Raw genomic sequence first — 17,847 nt, forward strand, 5'->3', positions numbered from 1 at the left:
GACTCTGTATTGAACAAAAATGATTAATTCCTTTTAATCTCACTAACTTAAGCATGATTTCACTTTTGGACATTGTGACATTTGATTAAATTTTTGACATATGACATGACATTCTACTATTGACATGAACACGGTTTAATTTTTAGGTAATTAAATTCAATTTAAAAAGAAACCTTTGGTTTATTTAAATACTTTTTTAACAAATAAATAAAATATAAATTAATCATAAAAAAATCTTATAATAATAAACAATGAGACAAGAAACGTTTACAAGATCAAAAAAATTAAATATCAACAGCCATCATCTTTGACGAAAATTTTTTTAACATTCGTTAAACGAGACTATTGTATTTTCATTTTTGACCCATCTTCTATAACTTTCTCAGTTTCTTCACTTTTTAATTCGTCATTAACGAACTTTTTAATTTCGATGTCGTTCTTGTAATTTTCTTGAACATTTCTGGGAGATCTTCGTTTGAAGATTTTTTTCGTGCGAAATAATGGAAAGAAAACCACATTTTCCGCCAAGTCTAAATCGGAAACGTTCTCGTTATCTCTTAACAAAGGTACGATATCAACCGATCTTGTTCTTCTCAATCGATATCCCAAAACTGTATTAGCAGCTACATCCAAGTCTTCTGAAATAGGAGTTCTGAATTGTTCCTGAAGGATATATCTTTTTTCTCGCGTCATTTCCGGAATCGAACGTTTACTGATCCTCTCATTTGCTAATAATGGGAAATCATCTTGTCTAATTATTCCAGATAAGACAGATGATATAAAAGTTAATCCAATTAATATCGACGTGATGGGAATCATCTGGAAAGAATTAAAAAAATTATGAAAAAAAATCTTAACATAAAATTATTAAATATTAACTTACCTTAAATTATTATTAAAAATGAATCGGAAAAAAAATAAAGTGAATCTTCAGTGTGAATCGTTTGGAAGTAAATTTGAATATGTTAGGATTTTACACGTTTAAGCTTTTATATACCTGCGCGAACACTTACGCCAATCAGAAGAACCCACTAATTCTGGTTTGACGCTCACGAGATGTGTTAATCACACGTATAAACAATGTTCGAGAAGCGCGTACATTTTTTGCTTTTCAAAACGGTATAAATATATCCATAAATGGACACGAGATTTACGACGAGTCGAAATAAAAAAAAAATTATTTAGATTATTAATTTAATATAAATCAGGAAAATTCGTAAAAATTCGACGAAAATTTTAAAGTTTAAAAAGTTAGAGATATTTATAAATGTGTTAATTCGTATGAGACATGAAACTATGTAATTTTTTTTGTATTTTAAGTGAAATTTCTTAATTTGTTTAATGTTGATCTTGTGCGTCAATAGCGACAATGTGACAATATTGTTAACTAGAGGTTGATCTTAATTATATAGTGCGCTTTATGTCTAAATATAAATGTTGCGGAGATAGAAAATTATACGATGTTTTAGTTATTTCTACTTCCACAAAACGACTTTTTAATGATATTTGAGAGCAAAGAGAGCAATAAATTTCTATATCGCATTTGTTATTATTATATATTATGTATTTTTTATATCGTATAAGTGTATAGGAAGTTATCCGGGAGGCTTTTGTTGGCCAATCTTGACTTTGATCTTTCTAGAGATGGAAAAATCTCGATTTTGAGAATTTTCTGAGAACAAGCTTTTAAATAGCCGACGACTGTAACGTGGCAAGGTTCATATTTATGGGATTAATTACTATGGAGGACTTATTATACACTATATAGACTTATCTGGCAAAGTTGTCAAATCACTGCATTCAATCACTTCAATACTTGAAGAAGTAGAAGCAGTAGTTGGCAAGATCGTTTCCATTCCTGTCGTTTTTTGCGGGCTCCTCTCACAATGTCTTCAATATCGCATGTCTCTCTGATGTCCTCACTTCTTTTATGGCGTCTTTCTTTTATGTCGAATATGACTTCTTCCAGAAGGTGTGTTCTATTCATGGTCTCAGCGTCGTCATCTCCGCTATTCTGAGGATTTTTTTTGTGGTACCATTTTCTGTAATTGTCTTATTATACTTGTTGTGCCATATTATATCTCTTATGTAACCTGATATCAAAAAAAGATTCTTTCCAACTTTTTTCAAGTCTGTTATTGTTCCATCCATTATGAAAGTCAGTGTGTTATGTCGGTTTGTATAGGTACTCTGCGTGACTCATAACTTCGAGAAGTCTCACTTTATCAAAATGGTTTCGTAACTTCTGCCTTGTTATAAATAGCCGCTAAATATCGATAACGACTTGGGTTTGGGGTATATACCATCTTATTTTTTAATTGTTGCTATAAGGCGTATAAGAGATTATATATTTTTTGTATTTACTTTACGTATTGAACTCTTCATACAATTCATTATACCCATATTGTTATTAAAATTAATAACCACGTGTGTAGGAAATTTAAGGAGATGATTTACCTTTACAAATATTTTCATTGTTCCATTTACATTCGATAATAGAATCTAATAGAGAAAACAAAGATAAAACCAAAACTTCCTAAACTCCTTTCAACAATTTTTCCTCTCACAAATAACATTCAAAAAGGTGATAATTTATAGATTTTGTATTAAATTTGAGGATTGTATTTTTGAAAATTTGTTATTTACTACATTTTTCTTTCAAATAAAAAGTTAGATTAAATCGAAGCTTATAAAACTATAAATATAATTAATGTAAATATATAAGTAAAATAAAAATAGAAAAGGCGCGAATTAACAGTGCCAACAAAGGAATAAACGTGCGTCTGTAGTAAAAGGGATTATTTACAATGAAGTTCTAAAAATATCTTATTCAGTCTTTTACTAAAAATACCGATATTAAATTAAAACAAAATGTTGATGTGAATCACCAAAAACATTTAAATTTGTGTTGATTTTAACGTTTTCTTCTCAGAAATTAACACTGACTCATGTGATTTATCCTATTTTTCCGGGTTTTCTATTTTACCTGTTCAAATTCCTACGATAGAAAAGAAAACATTGTATTAATCATTCTTATTGATCTAGTACATATGAAGGTTAACGGAAAATAAGCAACTTCAAAATTATTTCTGTACATTTTCGCACATAATTCGATAAACAAGGTGACAAATAACCATTATCTAATGTTATGTTCGACCAAATAAGGTAAACGATTTTTCTATTTACTTTTACGCACATGGTTACATATATCTGTCTTAAAACTGACATATTTTGAAATGAAACTAAGAATAAATGAAAAAATCAAGAAAATCAAAAAACCTTTACAAGAAACACCCTCCAAAATCAACTATAAGTAATCAATTAAAATTCGAAACGAAATGTAACATCGCTTTTTGTATACAAACAATTCCAGTCCCATTTATCGGAACTCTTATCGAAATCCAATGGTATTTTAATTGCGCCCTTTCCTTATTCGCAATAAACTGTTTATTAGTGATTTCTTATATTTGCGGCGTGGTAAATAAAAAGAAATATTTGTTAATACCCTATTTTCCATGTATAATTATCCTGTTTGGTTTTGTGGGTGCCAGCGGATATTTAATTTTGATAAACGAGAAGATTCGTACAGCAGGGTATTATTGCGCTCTCGTGTATTGTGCGATAGTGATAATATCACTTCCAGGACTTTTTATATCATGTTGCGTGGTATATAGGAAACTCAATAAAAGAATGAACAAGGAAAATAAATTGTTATTTATAAAAGACAATTCTCTTCAAGTTCCGGAAGAAAGCTCACAATTTTCCGGATTTCGAAGTGATTGCGAAAGGATTGAGCTATTTGGCGATGATGCTGGAAATTTAGAAAACACTGAAAATATTGTTAGAAATGAAACATAATTATGCAACCAATTTTACAGCTTTGTATACAGAGTTAATAGATTTAAATTTAAAAAGAATTAATAAATTTCTTGTCAAATTCTTTTTTAAAGCAGTTTAAAGATTTTTATAAAAAAAGTTAGTTTATATTTCAAAAACTACGATTAGTATAACTGAGGTTATGTAGATTTTTAACTGTCAAAAAGTAAACGTTACTAACCTCACATCTATGTTTTAAGAGTATTAAAATTCAAATTAACACTATAATTATCAAAATAGAAAAACCAGACTAGTTCTAGATTTTGGATAAAACACCATCACAGAGCCCAGATCTTAATCCTATTGTCAACATTCAAGAAGAAATTGAAATATTACGATATTAGAAACGTAATTGAGTTAAAAATAGCGTTGAACAGACTGTGTCTTATGTTAGCTAATTAAACACTAGTTCTATTATACAACTCTTTATTTAGAGTTCGTTACATCTTATAACCATCTTACTTGATCTTACTCAAGGTCCGTTGAGTAAACATACTCTATAAGGTTATCCAACTCCATATGAACACTGTTTTTATGAACGTATCCCCCCGCAAAAGCCTTGCTGTGACGTCATTGGAAGAATTGACATTTCTATGTTTTTATTTATACTGATTTATACAGTGTATTTCACTTAAGAAGCAATATATAAAAATATAAAAAAAAAGATATAAAATAAAATTAAAAAAATATTAAAATATAAAGCGAAATATTAACGGTTAAAATTTTATTATTTTTAGGTTATCCAACTTGACTCGGTTACCATGGTGATTAAGATCCAAATATTGCAGATGCTTGTTAAAATTAAAATTGAATTTAAGTTTTTTTAAGAAAAAAGTCTTATTTAATTGGTTTAAAAGGCCGTATTTAACTCAAAATTGGTTTATCTAGGGAATTATAAACAAGGTAAGTGGATTAAATCAAAAAAAAAAATTTTTAATTTATTACTCTTAATTAGAATCGATTTAAATTAATTATAATTAACGAATTTATTATGAATGCGAGATAATAGTAATGAATTCGAAATGTTTTAAAATTAATACAAATTAGGTTAGAATTGATAAAAAAATCGGAATAAAATTTTATTACTTTGAGGTTATCCAACTTGACTCGGTTACCATGGTGATTAAGATCCAAATTGACGTTGAGTTTAAGTTTTTTAATGAAAAACACATAATTAATTGGATTTAAAGGTTGTATTTAATTCAAAATGGGTAAATGGATGAAATTATAAGCAAGGTAAGTGGACTAAATCAAAAAAATTTTTTTTTAGATCAATTAAAATGTATAAGAATTTAGGGTTAAATAACAGTTAAAACTAGAACTAACACTATACCTAGAACTAGAAAGTTTTAGGTTTAGCCGGGCGTCTTAGACAAGAACTTAGAAAAGTCTAAAGACGCACGGCTAAACCCGAATATTTCTAGTTCTAGGTCTAGTGGTAGTTCTAGTTTTACACTAGCACTATCACTAGAACTAACACAAGACCTAGAATTAGAATCATTCGGTTTAGCCGTCTTGAGACACGGGGGAGTAAATCCGAACGTTTCTAGGTTTCGGTCTAGTGTTAGTTCTAGTGGCAGTAGTAGGTAGCGCTAAACTTTAATATTAATGAAAATGTCAACGTCAATTTTGACATATTTGTCATCTTCATTAAAAAACCTTTAAAACGAGTCCAAAGATGACACACTTATCTCAAAAAACAAAAAAGTTAGAATAAAAAACGTTAAACCCGAAGTTAGCAACAATGAAGATAGCAATTTAATTATTAAATATTAATACCAACCTTAATTTTTAATTTTTTTTATTGTATTTTTGTTTTTGTGATAAATTTTAAGACTTTTTATAAAAATTAAGAATTTGTCAAAATGACAGTTCAAACCGGAAGTTGCTTATATCTCGACTAATGGAATCATGTTTGGTCTCATTTTTGCAATTTTTATAAATATGTCGTGTTTGTACTCATTTTAAAGGATTTTTAATGAAGATTACCATCTACCTAACATCGTATACATACGTTCGAATATGCTTTTTGATATCTACAGCGATTAAAATGTCCTTTATCGTTCAGTTGTCGAACTGCAGAGATAACCAACATATCTTCTTTTGCTTTTACTCTTTTAAGTGAAATAAATCATCAAAAATATTTGAAATTTGTACAACCCTTCTTGAGTAATTCGTGATTTTCTAATATTTCGGTGGGTATTCGAATACGGATTTTGCATACTGTATATGTACAGAAAACCCTTTCTGTGTCCTCTTTTCCCCATCCTAATTGCCATCTCCCTTTGCTCTGTTATCTGATTTATGGAAGTTTCGGAAAGTTCATGATTGTCAAAAAAATGAATCAAATTTTACAGGCTTCTATTTAATTTTTTTTATTTTGGTTAATTTAACAAGTTAAAAAAATAAAATTAACTTAATTTTTTTAATAAACGACACAATTAAAAAAAAATCATTCACATAAATAAATAAAACATAAAATAAGAAAAACATTATAGATTTTCCTTTTTTATCTCATCTTCTTTATCGACTTCTCTTAAATTATAATAATCTTGAGTTGTATTTTCTTCATCAATTTTTTTGTTTTCGCTGTTATCTCCAATTAAAATATCAACGGATTGCTTATCGGACGGTTTTTTTGGATAAAAATCTGTACTTGTTGACGAAGATCCTTCTTGCCATGGACATTCAATAACGGCAGAGCGAGTTGTTCTAGATTTTAAAGCGAACCTTTTTGTTCTAAAATAGTAAACGGGTAGATAAACTTTCCTCTTTAAACTTGAAATTAAATCGTTGTCATCAGAGTATAATTGGTTATCGTCGAGTTTTACAAAACCACCGTTGTTAATCGATCTTTTTCGTCTCGCAAGTAAAGAAATATCACCTTCGGACCGAATTCCAGATGATGATGTGAATATTTTTAAACCGTCGTTTTTATCCTTTCGTAGATTTAAACAAGGATTTGTTAAAACTAATGTAAATAAGATGTTTACGTATATTGTTATTATTACGCAGAGAAAATTCTAGAAAATATGTTCTATTTATTAAAAATTAATGTTTATATACTTTAGATTACCATTTTTTAATTTCTATTTTATTCACCACAACACTATTTTAGTATGAAACGTTTGTCTATTAATGAGTAAATTTATTTTTTGCGCACTTTATATACTCGGTTAAGGCTTAATTAGTATTCGTTCTCTATCGATGCTAAATATTTATGTAAATATTAGAGTTAAAGTGAATGATTTTGGAGTGGAATAGATGACCCTATTGAAAGTTATTTAGAAAAAAAACTTAATCTACGGTTGATTTGCAAAAACATCATTTCTTTTATTTTATAATTTCCGAAACGAGTAAATTTGTTATAATATTAGTGTTAATTTTTATGTACAGCTTGGCAAATCTATCTTGGATAGAAAAGGTCAAATGCGCTCATTTTTCTGTTATACTTCATATGTAACAGTTCCCTTCTCAGTTCGTATACAGTGCCCAACAAAAGTATTTTATATGGGATTATGACTTAATTAGTCATAAGATCTACAACTTTATTTGTTAAAGTTGAGGCACCGCAATATGATGACCAGCTTCAAATTGGTATAATATTAATAATCATTGAGACTCGGCTGCACACGACCTCGCTTTAATTTCTAAAACATCTATAACTTCACCTTATTTATGAGAAGCTGTAATATTACGAGCTTATTGTATACTACAAAGTTGTGTTAAAGACATTTTAAAGATAGTGTAACTTGAAATGCTAGGTAATTCGACGAAGCCTTCTCCACTCGTACTTGACTTACTGGTCTTGTTGAACTAAAACTAGAACTAACACTAGACCTAGAACTTGAAAGTTTCGGGTTTAGCCGTGCGTCTGTAGACGCACGGCTAAACCTGAATGTTTCAAGTTCTAGGTCTAGTGTTAGTTCTAGTTTTACTTATTATTCAGCGATTTGTTGTTGTATATTTTTATTGAACTAAAAGTAGAACTAATACTAGAACTAGAAACATTTTGGTTTAGCCGTCTTTAGAGACGCACGGCTAAACACAAATGTTTTTAGTTCTAGTGGTAATGCTAAGTAGTGCTAGTTAGCACCAGATAGTGCTAGGTTGAATATTTTTATTGTGCTATACCTAGAAGTAATACTATAGTAGAAACCACGAGAGCTGGCAGTGACAGATCGCTTAAAATGTTATGAATCAAGATATGGACGTACGACTTAGATTATTTCACCACATACATTTAAATGTAGGTTATGTTAGTAATGGAGGTTATATGTCAAAGATTGTCAAAAATATTATTTAATGATTTTCCTTTCAAAGAAAACATTTTCGGCTTGTGAAAACACTGACAGATTCGTGACAACGCTCACAAGACGTTTCGATTTGAGGTTATAATTATAGAGTTACATCCCTTAGAAGAACAGACGTACTTTTTCGACGTGGTCATTTGAATTGTACAGCAGACATATTAAACTAATGCTATCTCTTTCTAACACACAATACTCTCTAGCGGTTTGTGAACTACGTATGGCATTTGTAAGAGCGGAAAATGATGATTTACTGCCAGCTCTCGTGGCGTCTACTATAGATCTTTAACTAATAACATTTGGGTTTAGCCATTTTGAGAGATGCACGGCTTAAGCCGAAAGACAATGGGGTCATACACACTTATTAAATTTAGAGAAAATTTTTACGTCAAACGATATATGCAAGTATATGCATGAACACAAAGTAAAAGAAATATTTTGATCAATTTTATATTTTGCGTAATTTGAAGTGAAAAATAGCAAATATTCAAACGAAATAATTTCGCGGCTTTTCTGTGACGTAGGAACCGCACTGCCTAAAACAAGTTAATTTGTCCGTTAGATAGCGCTTGCGGTGTGACAGTGTCAAAACAAAACCATGGATGTAATAGAGTGTCTCTATTACATCCATGAACAAAACATAATAAACATAACCTACAAACACTCTATCTCTTTTCAATACAACCTAAATGATGTTCATCGCTTTCTCGCATTTGAGCGGGGAGCAGGAGACGCAAAGGTGGATACGTACGTCATCAACGCGGGAATTTTAAAAGCGCAAATGGGTATATAAATTTTCAACAATTTTTTTAACAATGATTTTGTTCGAAAATATTCAAAAAAAAAATAACGGTAACTATATTTTTATACAAACTTTCAGAAAATATAATAAAAAAAAAATCGTGTATGACCCCATTGAGGTTGACATTTTAAATCTGAAATTAGTTATCATATAATAGACAAATGGACAACTTCATGGTGTTCTTTTATGATGTATTCTTTATTAAAAAACCTTTAAAATGAGTCCAAACATGACGCACTTATCTCAAAAAACAAAAAAGTTTGAATAAAAAAACGTCAAACCCGAAGTTAGCAACAATAACAAAGATAGTAAATTCATTATTAAATATTAATACCAACCTTAATTTTTAATTTTTTTATTGTATTTTTGTTTTTGTGACAAATTGTATAAAAATTAAGAATTTATCAAAATGACATTAACATTTCAAACCGGAAGTTGCATGTTTGTACTCATTTTAAAAGATTTGCCACGACGATTACAAATATGTCACAATTGACGTTGACATACTTAACCGGAAGTTGACCATAATTTCATTAATATTGAAGATAAATATGTCGTGTTTGTACTCATTTTAAAGGATTTTTAATGAAGATTACAAATATGTCAAAATTGAGGTTGACATTTTAAATCTGAAGTTAGTTATCATATAATAGACAAATGGACAACTTCATGGTGTTCTTTTATGATGTATTCTTTATTAAAAAAGAACCATTAAAATGAGTCCAAACATGATGTTGCTAGATATCACTATGTTGTATATTTTTATTGCACTATCTTCAGACGCACGGCTAAACCCGAATTTTTCTAGTTCGCACTAAAACTAGAACTAACACTAGACCTAGAACTACAAAATTATTTTTCATTAAAGTTTTAATTGTTACTAAGAGTTAAATTGTTGTCTATTTTTACTGAAATAGAACTAACATTAGACCTAGAACTAGAATCATTCGGGTTTAGCCACATGTCTAAACACCGCTATGAATGTATTTTATATGGGATTATTAGTCAAAAGATCTACAACTTTATTTGATACAGTTGAGGTACCGCAATATGATGACCAGCTTCAAATAATATTAAAAATAATATTAATAATCATTGAGACTCGGCTGCACACGACCTTGGGTTAATTTCTCAAAACATCTATAACTTCACCTAATATGTATTTATGAGAAGCTGTAATATTATGAGCTTATTGTATACTACAACAAAGTTGTGTTAAAGACTTTTAAAGATAGTGTAACTTGGAAATGCTAGGTAATTCGAATAAGCCTTCTCCACTGGTACTTGACTTACTTGCTTTGTTGAACTAAAAGTAGAACTAACACTAGACTTAGCCGTGCGTCTGAGGACGCACGGCTAAACCCGAAACTTTCAAGTTCTAGGTCTAGTGTTAGTTCTAGTTTTACTTATTATTCAGCGCTTTGTTGTTATATTTTTATTGAACTAAAAGTAGAACTAATACTAGAACTAAAAACATTTGGGTTTAGCCGTCTTTAGAGACGCACGGCTAAACCCAAATGTTTTTAGTTCTAGTTTTAGTGGTAATGCTAGGTAGTGCTAGTTAGCACCAGATAGTAACACTAGATCTTTAACTAGAAACATTTGGGTTTAGCCATTTTGAGAGACGCAGGGCTTAAGCCAAAAGTTTCTAGTGTTAAGTTTCCACATGCATGGATTACTGGAACCAGTTTAGTTACATGTGGAAATAACAACAATCCATTGACACCAGTAAAGTTGATCGAACGTCTACTTTTTGGCGACAATACTAGTATTCGACCAACGGCTTATCTCACTTTTTTTTTATATTGTTTTTCTATACAACAAATTTTGTTTACAATATTATACCCTTTGTTGCATAATCGTTCATTGTAATCTTTTCATTTAATTATAATTATTACTAAGGCGATAATTAAAAATAAATCAAATTAATTTAATTTACACATAATATTCAAAATATCCCTTTTCATAACAATCAAGTAAACAATCTCTAACTCTTCGACAATATTCCCCGTGATTTTTTCCTTTATTTTTCCACTCGACTCCTAAATCTTCCAATTTTTTATTGCCGTCTCTTAAATTCGGAATTTCATTGGAATCTTTTGTAATAAATCCCAAAACCATTATACTATAATGCATTCCAACGATTGAAAATCGCTTAATCTCTTCATTTAATTGTGAAAGTGGTAAACACTTTTCGGGATTACTTCCCATTTCAATTATTTGCTGGCATAAATGATAATAATAAAACATTATCATATCGTTATAATATTTATCTCTTAATTCTTTTTCCGTAGTAGCGAATATGAAATAAGATAAATCACATGCTGGTGATCCATATCTACACAATTGATAATCTAAAATACAAACATCTTTAATGTTATTTTCATTATCATATAACCACAACATATTGTTGATCCAACTATCTCCATGTCCGATAACACCGTACTCCGTTGGTTTTGAAATGAGATCGTAATAAACTTCAGTAAAATTTTCACTTAATTTCTTAAACTTTTCATAAACTTCGATGTCACTTTCTTTATTTAATGTTTCTAAAGCTTGCTGCATTGAGTTATTAATATTTTCCGCTGCGAGTTCTTTGGCGTAAGCTTCAACCATTGAATCTTTAGTGTTTTCTCTTAATTCATTAAAAACTTCAATTTTCTGATCTTTTAGCGCATAAGAAACTGCATGAAATTTAGCGTACGTTTTTAACACGAATTTAACATGATTATAATCTAACGTTTGTTTGCGATTTCTCATAATATATCCGATCGATTTCATATCCTCCATTGCAAATGATTCACAATATGGTTCGAGGTAAGAAAAAATTATCTTTGGATAATGTTTAAATGGCGAAAGAAGTGATTTTTCTTTTTGAAAGCGTTCAAAAATTGGAAAAATTTTCGTGTAGACATAGATTTCTCGTGTATATAAAATTTCGATTTTAAGCACTTTTCTGAAAATATCTTGTGTTGGTGCTGTTTTTACTATCCAATTAAAAGTGATTGGTTTATTATTTTTATCGATTCCTTTAATTACTAATTTGCCTATAAATCCTAAAAAATTATCTCCTACAGAACTCCCAGCTGATACATCAATCGTAAAATTTGTTATTCCTTTCGATTTTATTACTTCTTCGAGTTTAATTTGTATTTTTGGGAGGAGTTCACCCTCTTTTGTGATGAGATATTCTTCGTTATTATCATCTTTAAAAAATAAGTTATGCAACCAATTATAGAGTTCAATTTGAGTGGTTTCTTTTATCATTTTTATTTCAAGTGAACTTACTTGGACTACAAGAATCTCCTTTTTCCTTGACACACTTATCATCGCTGCTTAAACTTTCATTCAATGTTATCTAAAAGGAACTAAAAAAATTAATTTTTATCAATTTAACAATTTGAATAATTACATTATTTTTCTCCATTATTTATTATTAAAGTTTTAAATCAATTTTAGTAATAATTTGTTGATTTAGCGTTATTCTTTTGCCCACCAAACTAAAACTAAACTTTTATATTCATCTCCCGACTCATTTTCACTGAAACAGACCGAAGGTCATTGTAATTTGTGATGTAGCAAGAAAGGCAGTTAATGATATTTAATGTTTGAACAGAGAACCAGTAATAATGACTGTTTTTATCTTTTTTTTTGTGATATCATTGTTGAAAGTAAGTTCAAATAAACAACTTTGTTATTGAAATAATTTTGCAATTAATTTAATTCCTTAATTATACTTTATTTTAATGTTAGTTAAAGTTATTATCAAACAATTAGTCTATACTTCTCAGGAGTCGAAGAAAATACATGGAGCAAGGAGGGAGTAGAAATAATTATAACAAAGGAACTAAATATAAGAGTAAATTCAAGAATTCTGGAATTGAGAATTGACCTAAACGGAAAGGTGAATATAATTCAAATTTACACACCAACGGAAGAAACTACGAATACGAGATTTTTACTCAAGTCTGCAGAAAACTTTCGAAGTGGTATAGCTATGTGCGTTCTAGCCGTCTTGAGAGACTTGAGGCTAAAACCAAACAAATTATTTACCCTACGCTTTATCGATTTACGTATCCGCAACAGATTTTCTGGAGCTTCTTTAAAATAATCGGCGGATAATTGTGTTTGCTTCATCGATAGGACTAACATCAAATTCTTCATAGGTGAAGTAGGTTTCGTTAGGTTTTCGTGTAGGTCCTTATGTCTCATATAACCAAACAATGTTTCCGGCTGATACCCCAATTTTCTTGCTTCATCGCAAAACATTAAAGATGTTGGTAGACAGGCTCCAAAATAATGTTGCCTTATCAATTCTTGGGCAATTATACAGGGTCATCCACGACGACCGTCCATTAGAACTTTACAGGGTTGTGGCCAATACAAAAATTTGAAGATTCAGATTTAAGTATTATCAATTGCGTTCTCTTCGACTAAAATATTTTCAAATATCTAACACTTCCGGTTATACCGGAAGTCGCCACCTACTTTATTTTTTTAAATGGAACACTATATATTTTTACATATTTGGATTTGTCTGTTTTCAAGGTTTATGAATAACTTTACTTTTTGCAATTTGATTCGGCCGTTCTCGAGTTATTCGAATTTTTCTAGAAAAATCTGCTCCAGCAGACATTTGTTAAAAAAATCAGAGAACACTCGATTTTTGGGATATCAATTTAGGATTCAGAACATGCTTAAGCAACATGATGGAGTATGTTTTGGTGCCGAGTACGGCTGTCTAGATCGTTTGGTCACTTCACTATGGCACGTTAACTTTTCGAAATTTGGAAATACCATAACTTCATTTTTTTAAATGGCACCCCCCATATTTTATTACTTAGTCGCCTTCGGTGTGTCATTTTACATCTGTTATATCCCATATGTCCTATACCTAACATTTATAGTTTGGGAGATAATTAGGGTTTTTTGAAAAATGCACACATATCATATCGATATTTAACCTAGTGTGCCATGAATAATGGCAATGAACTGGCCTTTTGAAAATTTGCAGACTTCTGTGTTTGATGCCAGCTTTTTACTAAAATATTTTCAGGTTCCGGGTGCTTGCGGTTACACTGGAAGAGGTGACAATTTTCATATTTCAAATGGAACACCCTGTATTTCATTACATTTTTGAAATTTTTGTTCAATTTTAGGCCCCTGTATGTTGCAGCCGACACGTACGCCCAATTACTTGGTTGCACTCTCCATAAATTATTATCAAATTCCAATAATCCTCATTACTAAATTCGAAACGTGGCATTTCTTGAGAACAGTCACAACAACATTCCCAAAACAAAATTTTTTTTCCGGCGGTCAAAGTAGATGATTTATACATTATAAAAAGTAACGTTGTAGTTGACATTTTTGATTGAAAAATGTTATAAAACTCAGGGTGTTCCATTTAAAATATGAAAATTGTCACCTCTTCCGGTGTAACCACAAGTACCCGGAACCTGATAATACTTTAGTTAAAAAGCTGGCATCAAACATCACAAGTCTGCAAATTTTCAAACCTCCACTTCATTCGGTTATTCACTAGGTCGCACTAGGTAGTCATGACACACTAGGTTAAATATCGATATTTGTGTACATTTTTCAATAAACCCTAATTATTTCCCAAACTAAATATGTTAGGTATAGAACATATGGGATATAAAAGATGTAAAATGAGACACCGAAGACGACTAAGCAATAAAATATGGGGGGTACCATTTAAAGAAATGAAGTTATGGTACTTCCAAGTTTCGAGGTAACGTTCCATAGTAAAGTGACCAAACATTCTAGACAGCCATACTCGGCACCAAAACATACTCCATCATGTTGCTTAAGCATGTTCTGAATCCTAAATTGATATCCCAAAAATCGAGTGTTCACTGAGTTTTTGAACAAATGTCTGCTGGAGCAGATTTTTCTAGAAAAATTCGAATAACTAGAGAACGGCCGAATCAAATTGCAAAAAGTAAAGTCATTCATAAACCTTGAAAACAGACAAATCCAAATATGTAAAAATATACAGGGTGTTCCATTTAAAAAAAATAAAGTAGGTGGCGATTTCCGGTATAACCGGAAGTGTTAGATATTTGAAAATATTTTAGTCGAAGAGAACGCAATTGATAATACTTAAATCTGAATTTTCAAATTTGTATTTTGGCCAGAACTCTGTAAAGTTTTAATGGACGGTCGTCGTGGATGACCCTGTATTGTCTAATAACGAAAGTTTAATTTGATCTGCACCTGTTAACACCATGATGAGATGCACCAATGTCCCTAGTGTAGAATATCAACTTTCCCCAGAATAATATATCTTTTGTCGTCGCGAGAACTAAGTGCAGTTTTGGTTTACGCAATAGTTGATACTTGGTAGCTTCGCGATTGAAACAATTTTTGGACGACGTGCATTTCTTTGTCCTCTCGCAGACATACTAAGTAATCATCGAAACTGATTTCGTTTTTAACAAGACATTTTTATGCCTTTACCTTTTTGTACTGTATCTTCCCCCTCAAGATATACATATAAGTGTATCATTAATACATGTCTCTTGGAAGCCGTTTTCCCTGACTGTTGGAAGATTTCTATAGTCACTCCATTGCCAAAAGTTAAGTCTCCTAAGTGTTGTACTGATTTTAGACCCAATCCCGCAAACACCAAATCTCTATCTTCTTTTGTTTTTAAATTATAGCCACAAAGTCAAATTTTCATGATTTCAAAAAATGCTGATATTTCGTTTATTTTTGAAATTAGAGAAATGGGGTTGATACGTTCTTAAGACACTTTTTTAAGTAGAATATACTGCCGTTGAAAAATTTTAAAAATATTTGAGTTGTATCTCAAAACAACACAAAGTTGTATTTTTTAAAATACAGACTATAATAGATTATGGTGTTACTGAAAAGAGCATATTTTTAGCTTTCCAATGATGTATTGCACGCATGGTGTATTTGGGGAAAATAAGCGTTATTTTTTAATTCTAAAATATTAAAGATTAATATTCAAAATTTTAATTATAGTAAGCGAGGAAAACGTTAAATGCCACTTAGTTACAATAGTAACGATGCCCGGTTGCACCGTTTACATAGTTGAGCATAACTTAGTTAAGCAGTTCTTATAGTTAAGAAGAACTTAAATTTTATGTCTATTGCACCGACACAACATATACAATGCTCAACTAAGTAACGTTTAAGTATCGGTTATTTGGCAACAACGCCATAAAATTTAGTTATTTTTATAAATTTTAGTAATTTTTTAGGGTTTTTCGTGTTGTCAAGTTAATGTCAGTTAACATTTGACATATACCATGTAAATAACATTTCTACTGTTCGTATCATCAAAACAAGTAGTATTAAAATAATCTAAATTCAGCCTATAAAAGTATAATCTAAAATAATGTATACTACTTACTTATTAGACGGAAATTCTATAATTTCTTGTATTTGTCGTAGAACATACAAACAACTTTGTTTTGTTAGACGAAATCTTTTAAAAAAATTATATTCGTCCATTTCGTGGAAATAATTGGATCTTGTGTATATTAATTTTGGAAAACCAAAATCAATTATTTCCAAAACATCTAAATCGTCGTCGAAAATTTGCAGATCCATTATTTTATTTTATTACTTTTTTAACGTATAGGTTATGTGCGGTTATGTCTATTTGACGTATGCGCTTGAGAACAACTTAAGCACTGGATTTCAAATACTTATATTTGAGAACGTCTTATTGATTTTGAGAACGGGTTACTTGACGATGCAACGCAAATTCACTACTTAAGCATTACTTAGCCTTTAAGCAATGCTTATGTATTAGGGTGCTAACGGACATGAAAAATTTAAATCAACTATTCAAAGTTTTTATTCGTTGGTACAAAACCAACTTTATCCTGCATAATGGTACAAGACCAACTTTCTGTTATATTCGTGCAAAACCATATAGTAATTAGGTATTGAATTGAAAATTAACGTTTATTTTCCGCAAATACATCATACATGCGATACATCATTGGAGAGCTAAAAATATTCTCTTTTCATTAACATCATAATCAAGTATAGTTTGTACTTAAAAAAATACAACTTTGTGTTGTATCTCAAAAATCATCAAATATTTTTAAAATTTTTCAACGGCAGTATGTTCTACTTAAAAAAGTGTCTTAAGAACGTATCAACCCCATTCCTCTAATTTGAAAAATAAATGAAATATGAGCATTTTTTGAAATCACGAAAATTTGACTTTTTGGCTATAACTTAAAAATAAAAGAAGATAGAGGTTTGGTGTTTGCGGGATTGAATTAGTCTCGAAAAAAGAGACCGGGACATGGCACCTACATTTTTCGTATCTCTTATAGTTTCTGAGATAGCCTATAATAACACCCAAATTTGCCCATCCTGTACCTACATATAAATAGAACATTCGTTCAAAATAATTTAATATTAAAAGATAGGATTTAGGATTATTTAAGTGTTTGCCCAGCTATCTTTTGATATGAAGTCCTTCCCCTGATATACATAGGTGTAGTCATTGACGTAATTGCCCAAACGAACATAGTGTTGAAGCTGATGATTACGTAATGTTGTGTAACATTATAAGTAAAATCGTTAAAAATTATTAATTAAGATAATCCAGAAAACATAAAATGTGCAAGTATAATGTATATTTTGTGGATTCCATCTGAAGTTCTAAGAAAATGCAAGAATAAGGAAAATAAACGTATATCATACTGTTTAGATTAATTAGAATTATTGTTACCTGCAACTTGGGTTGCCTATTTCATATTTTTGTTCAATTTTTTAATGTTAGTATGCTTTGAAAATTTAGTGTTCGTCGATACAAACAAATAAAAAAAAATGAGTTAGTAGCAA

General features: G+C 30.2%; 1 protein-coding gene and 2 long non-coding RNA genes across 5 annotated transcripts; 1 reads left to right on the forward strand and 2 right to left on the reverse strand.

Moving 5' to 3' along the window:
- Positions 1–160: 160 nt before the first annotated feature.
- LOC111429196 (uncharacterized) lies at positions 161–2,541 on the reverse strand. 2 transcript variants are annotated; one of them, XR_011641013.1, is made up of 3 exons: positions 2,094–2,541; positions 884–2,042; positions 161–819 (listed from the first exon to the last, which is right to left on the reverse strand). It is a non-coding gene; the product is annotated as an uncharacterized lncRNA (long non-coding RNA). The 2 variants fall into 2 exon arrangements; XR_011641012.1 differs by having other exon boundaries at positions 884–2,541.
- Positions 2,542–4,502: 1,961 nt separating this feature from the next.
- On the forward strand, positions 4,503–5,284 carry LOC139430622 (uncharacterized). The gene is made up of 3 exons (XR_011641014.1): positions 4,503–4,779; positions 4,969–5,112; positions 5,230–5,284. It is a non-coding gene; the product is annotated as an uncharacterized lncRNA (long non-coding RNA).
- A 951-nt stretch (positions 5,285–6,235) lies between these two features.
- Positions 6,236–12,575, reverse strand: LOC111429149 (uncharacterized). Of its 2 annotated transcripts, XR_011641016.1 has the most exons (4): positions 12,401–12,575; positions 12,277–12,346; positions 6,953–12,194; positions 6,236–6,899 (listed from the first exon to the last, which is right to left on the reverse strand). XR_011641016.1 is itself a non-coding variant. In XM_023064981.2 (3 exons), the coding sequence occupies exons 1-3, from the start codon at positions 12,413–12,415 to the stop codon at positions 10,924–10,926; spliced, it is 1,356 nt and encodes a 451-aa protein (XP_022920749.2). In that variant the 5' UTR covers positions 12,416–12,575; the 3' UTR covers positions 6,236–10,923. The 2 variants fall into 2 exon arrangements, 1 of the variants encoding a protein (XP_022920749.2); XM_023064981.2 differs by having other exon boundaries at positions 6,236–12,194.
- Positions 12,576–17,847: the final 5,272 nt, after the last annotated feature.

This window comes from Onthophagus taurus, chromosome 7 (assembly GCF_036711975.1).
Source record: "Onthophagus taurus isolate NC chromosome 7, IU_Otau_3.0, whole genome shotgun sequence".
Lineage (NCBI taxonomy): Eukaryota > Metazoa > Arthropoda > Insecta > Coleoptera > Scarabaeidae > Onthophagus > Onthophagus taurus.

Excerpts from the sequence above, each read along its gene's own strand:
- LOC111429149 (XM_023064981.2), bottom strand. Across the intron at positions 12,195-12,276 it reads AGGAGATTCTTGTAGTCCAA|ATGATAATAACGAAGAATAT; the intron begins GTAAGTTCACTT and ends TATTTTTTAAAG.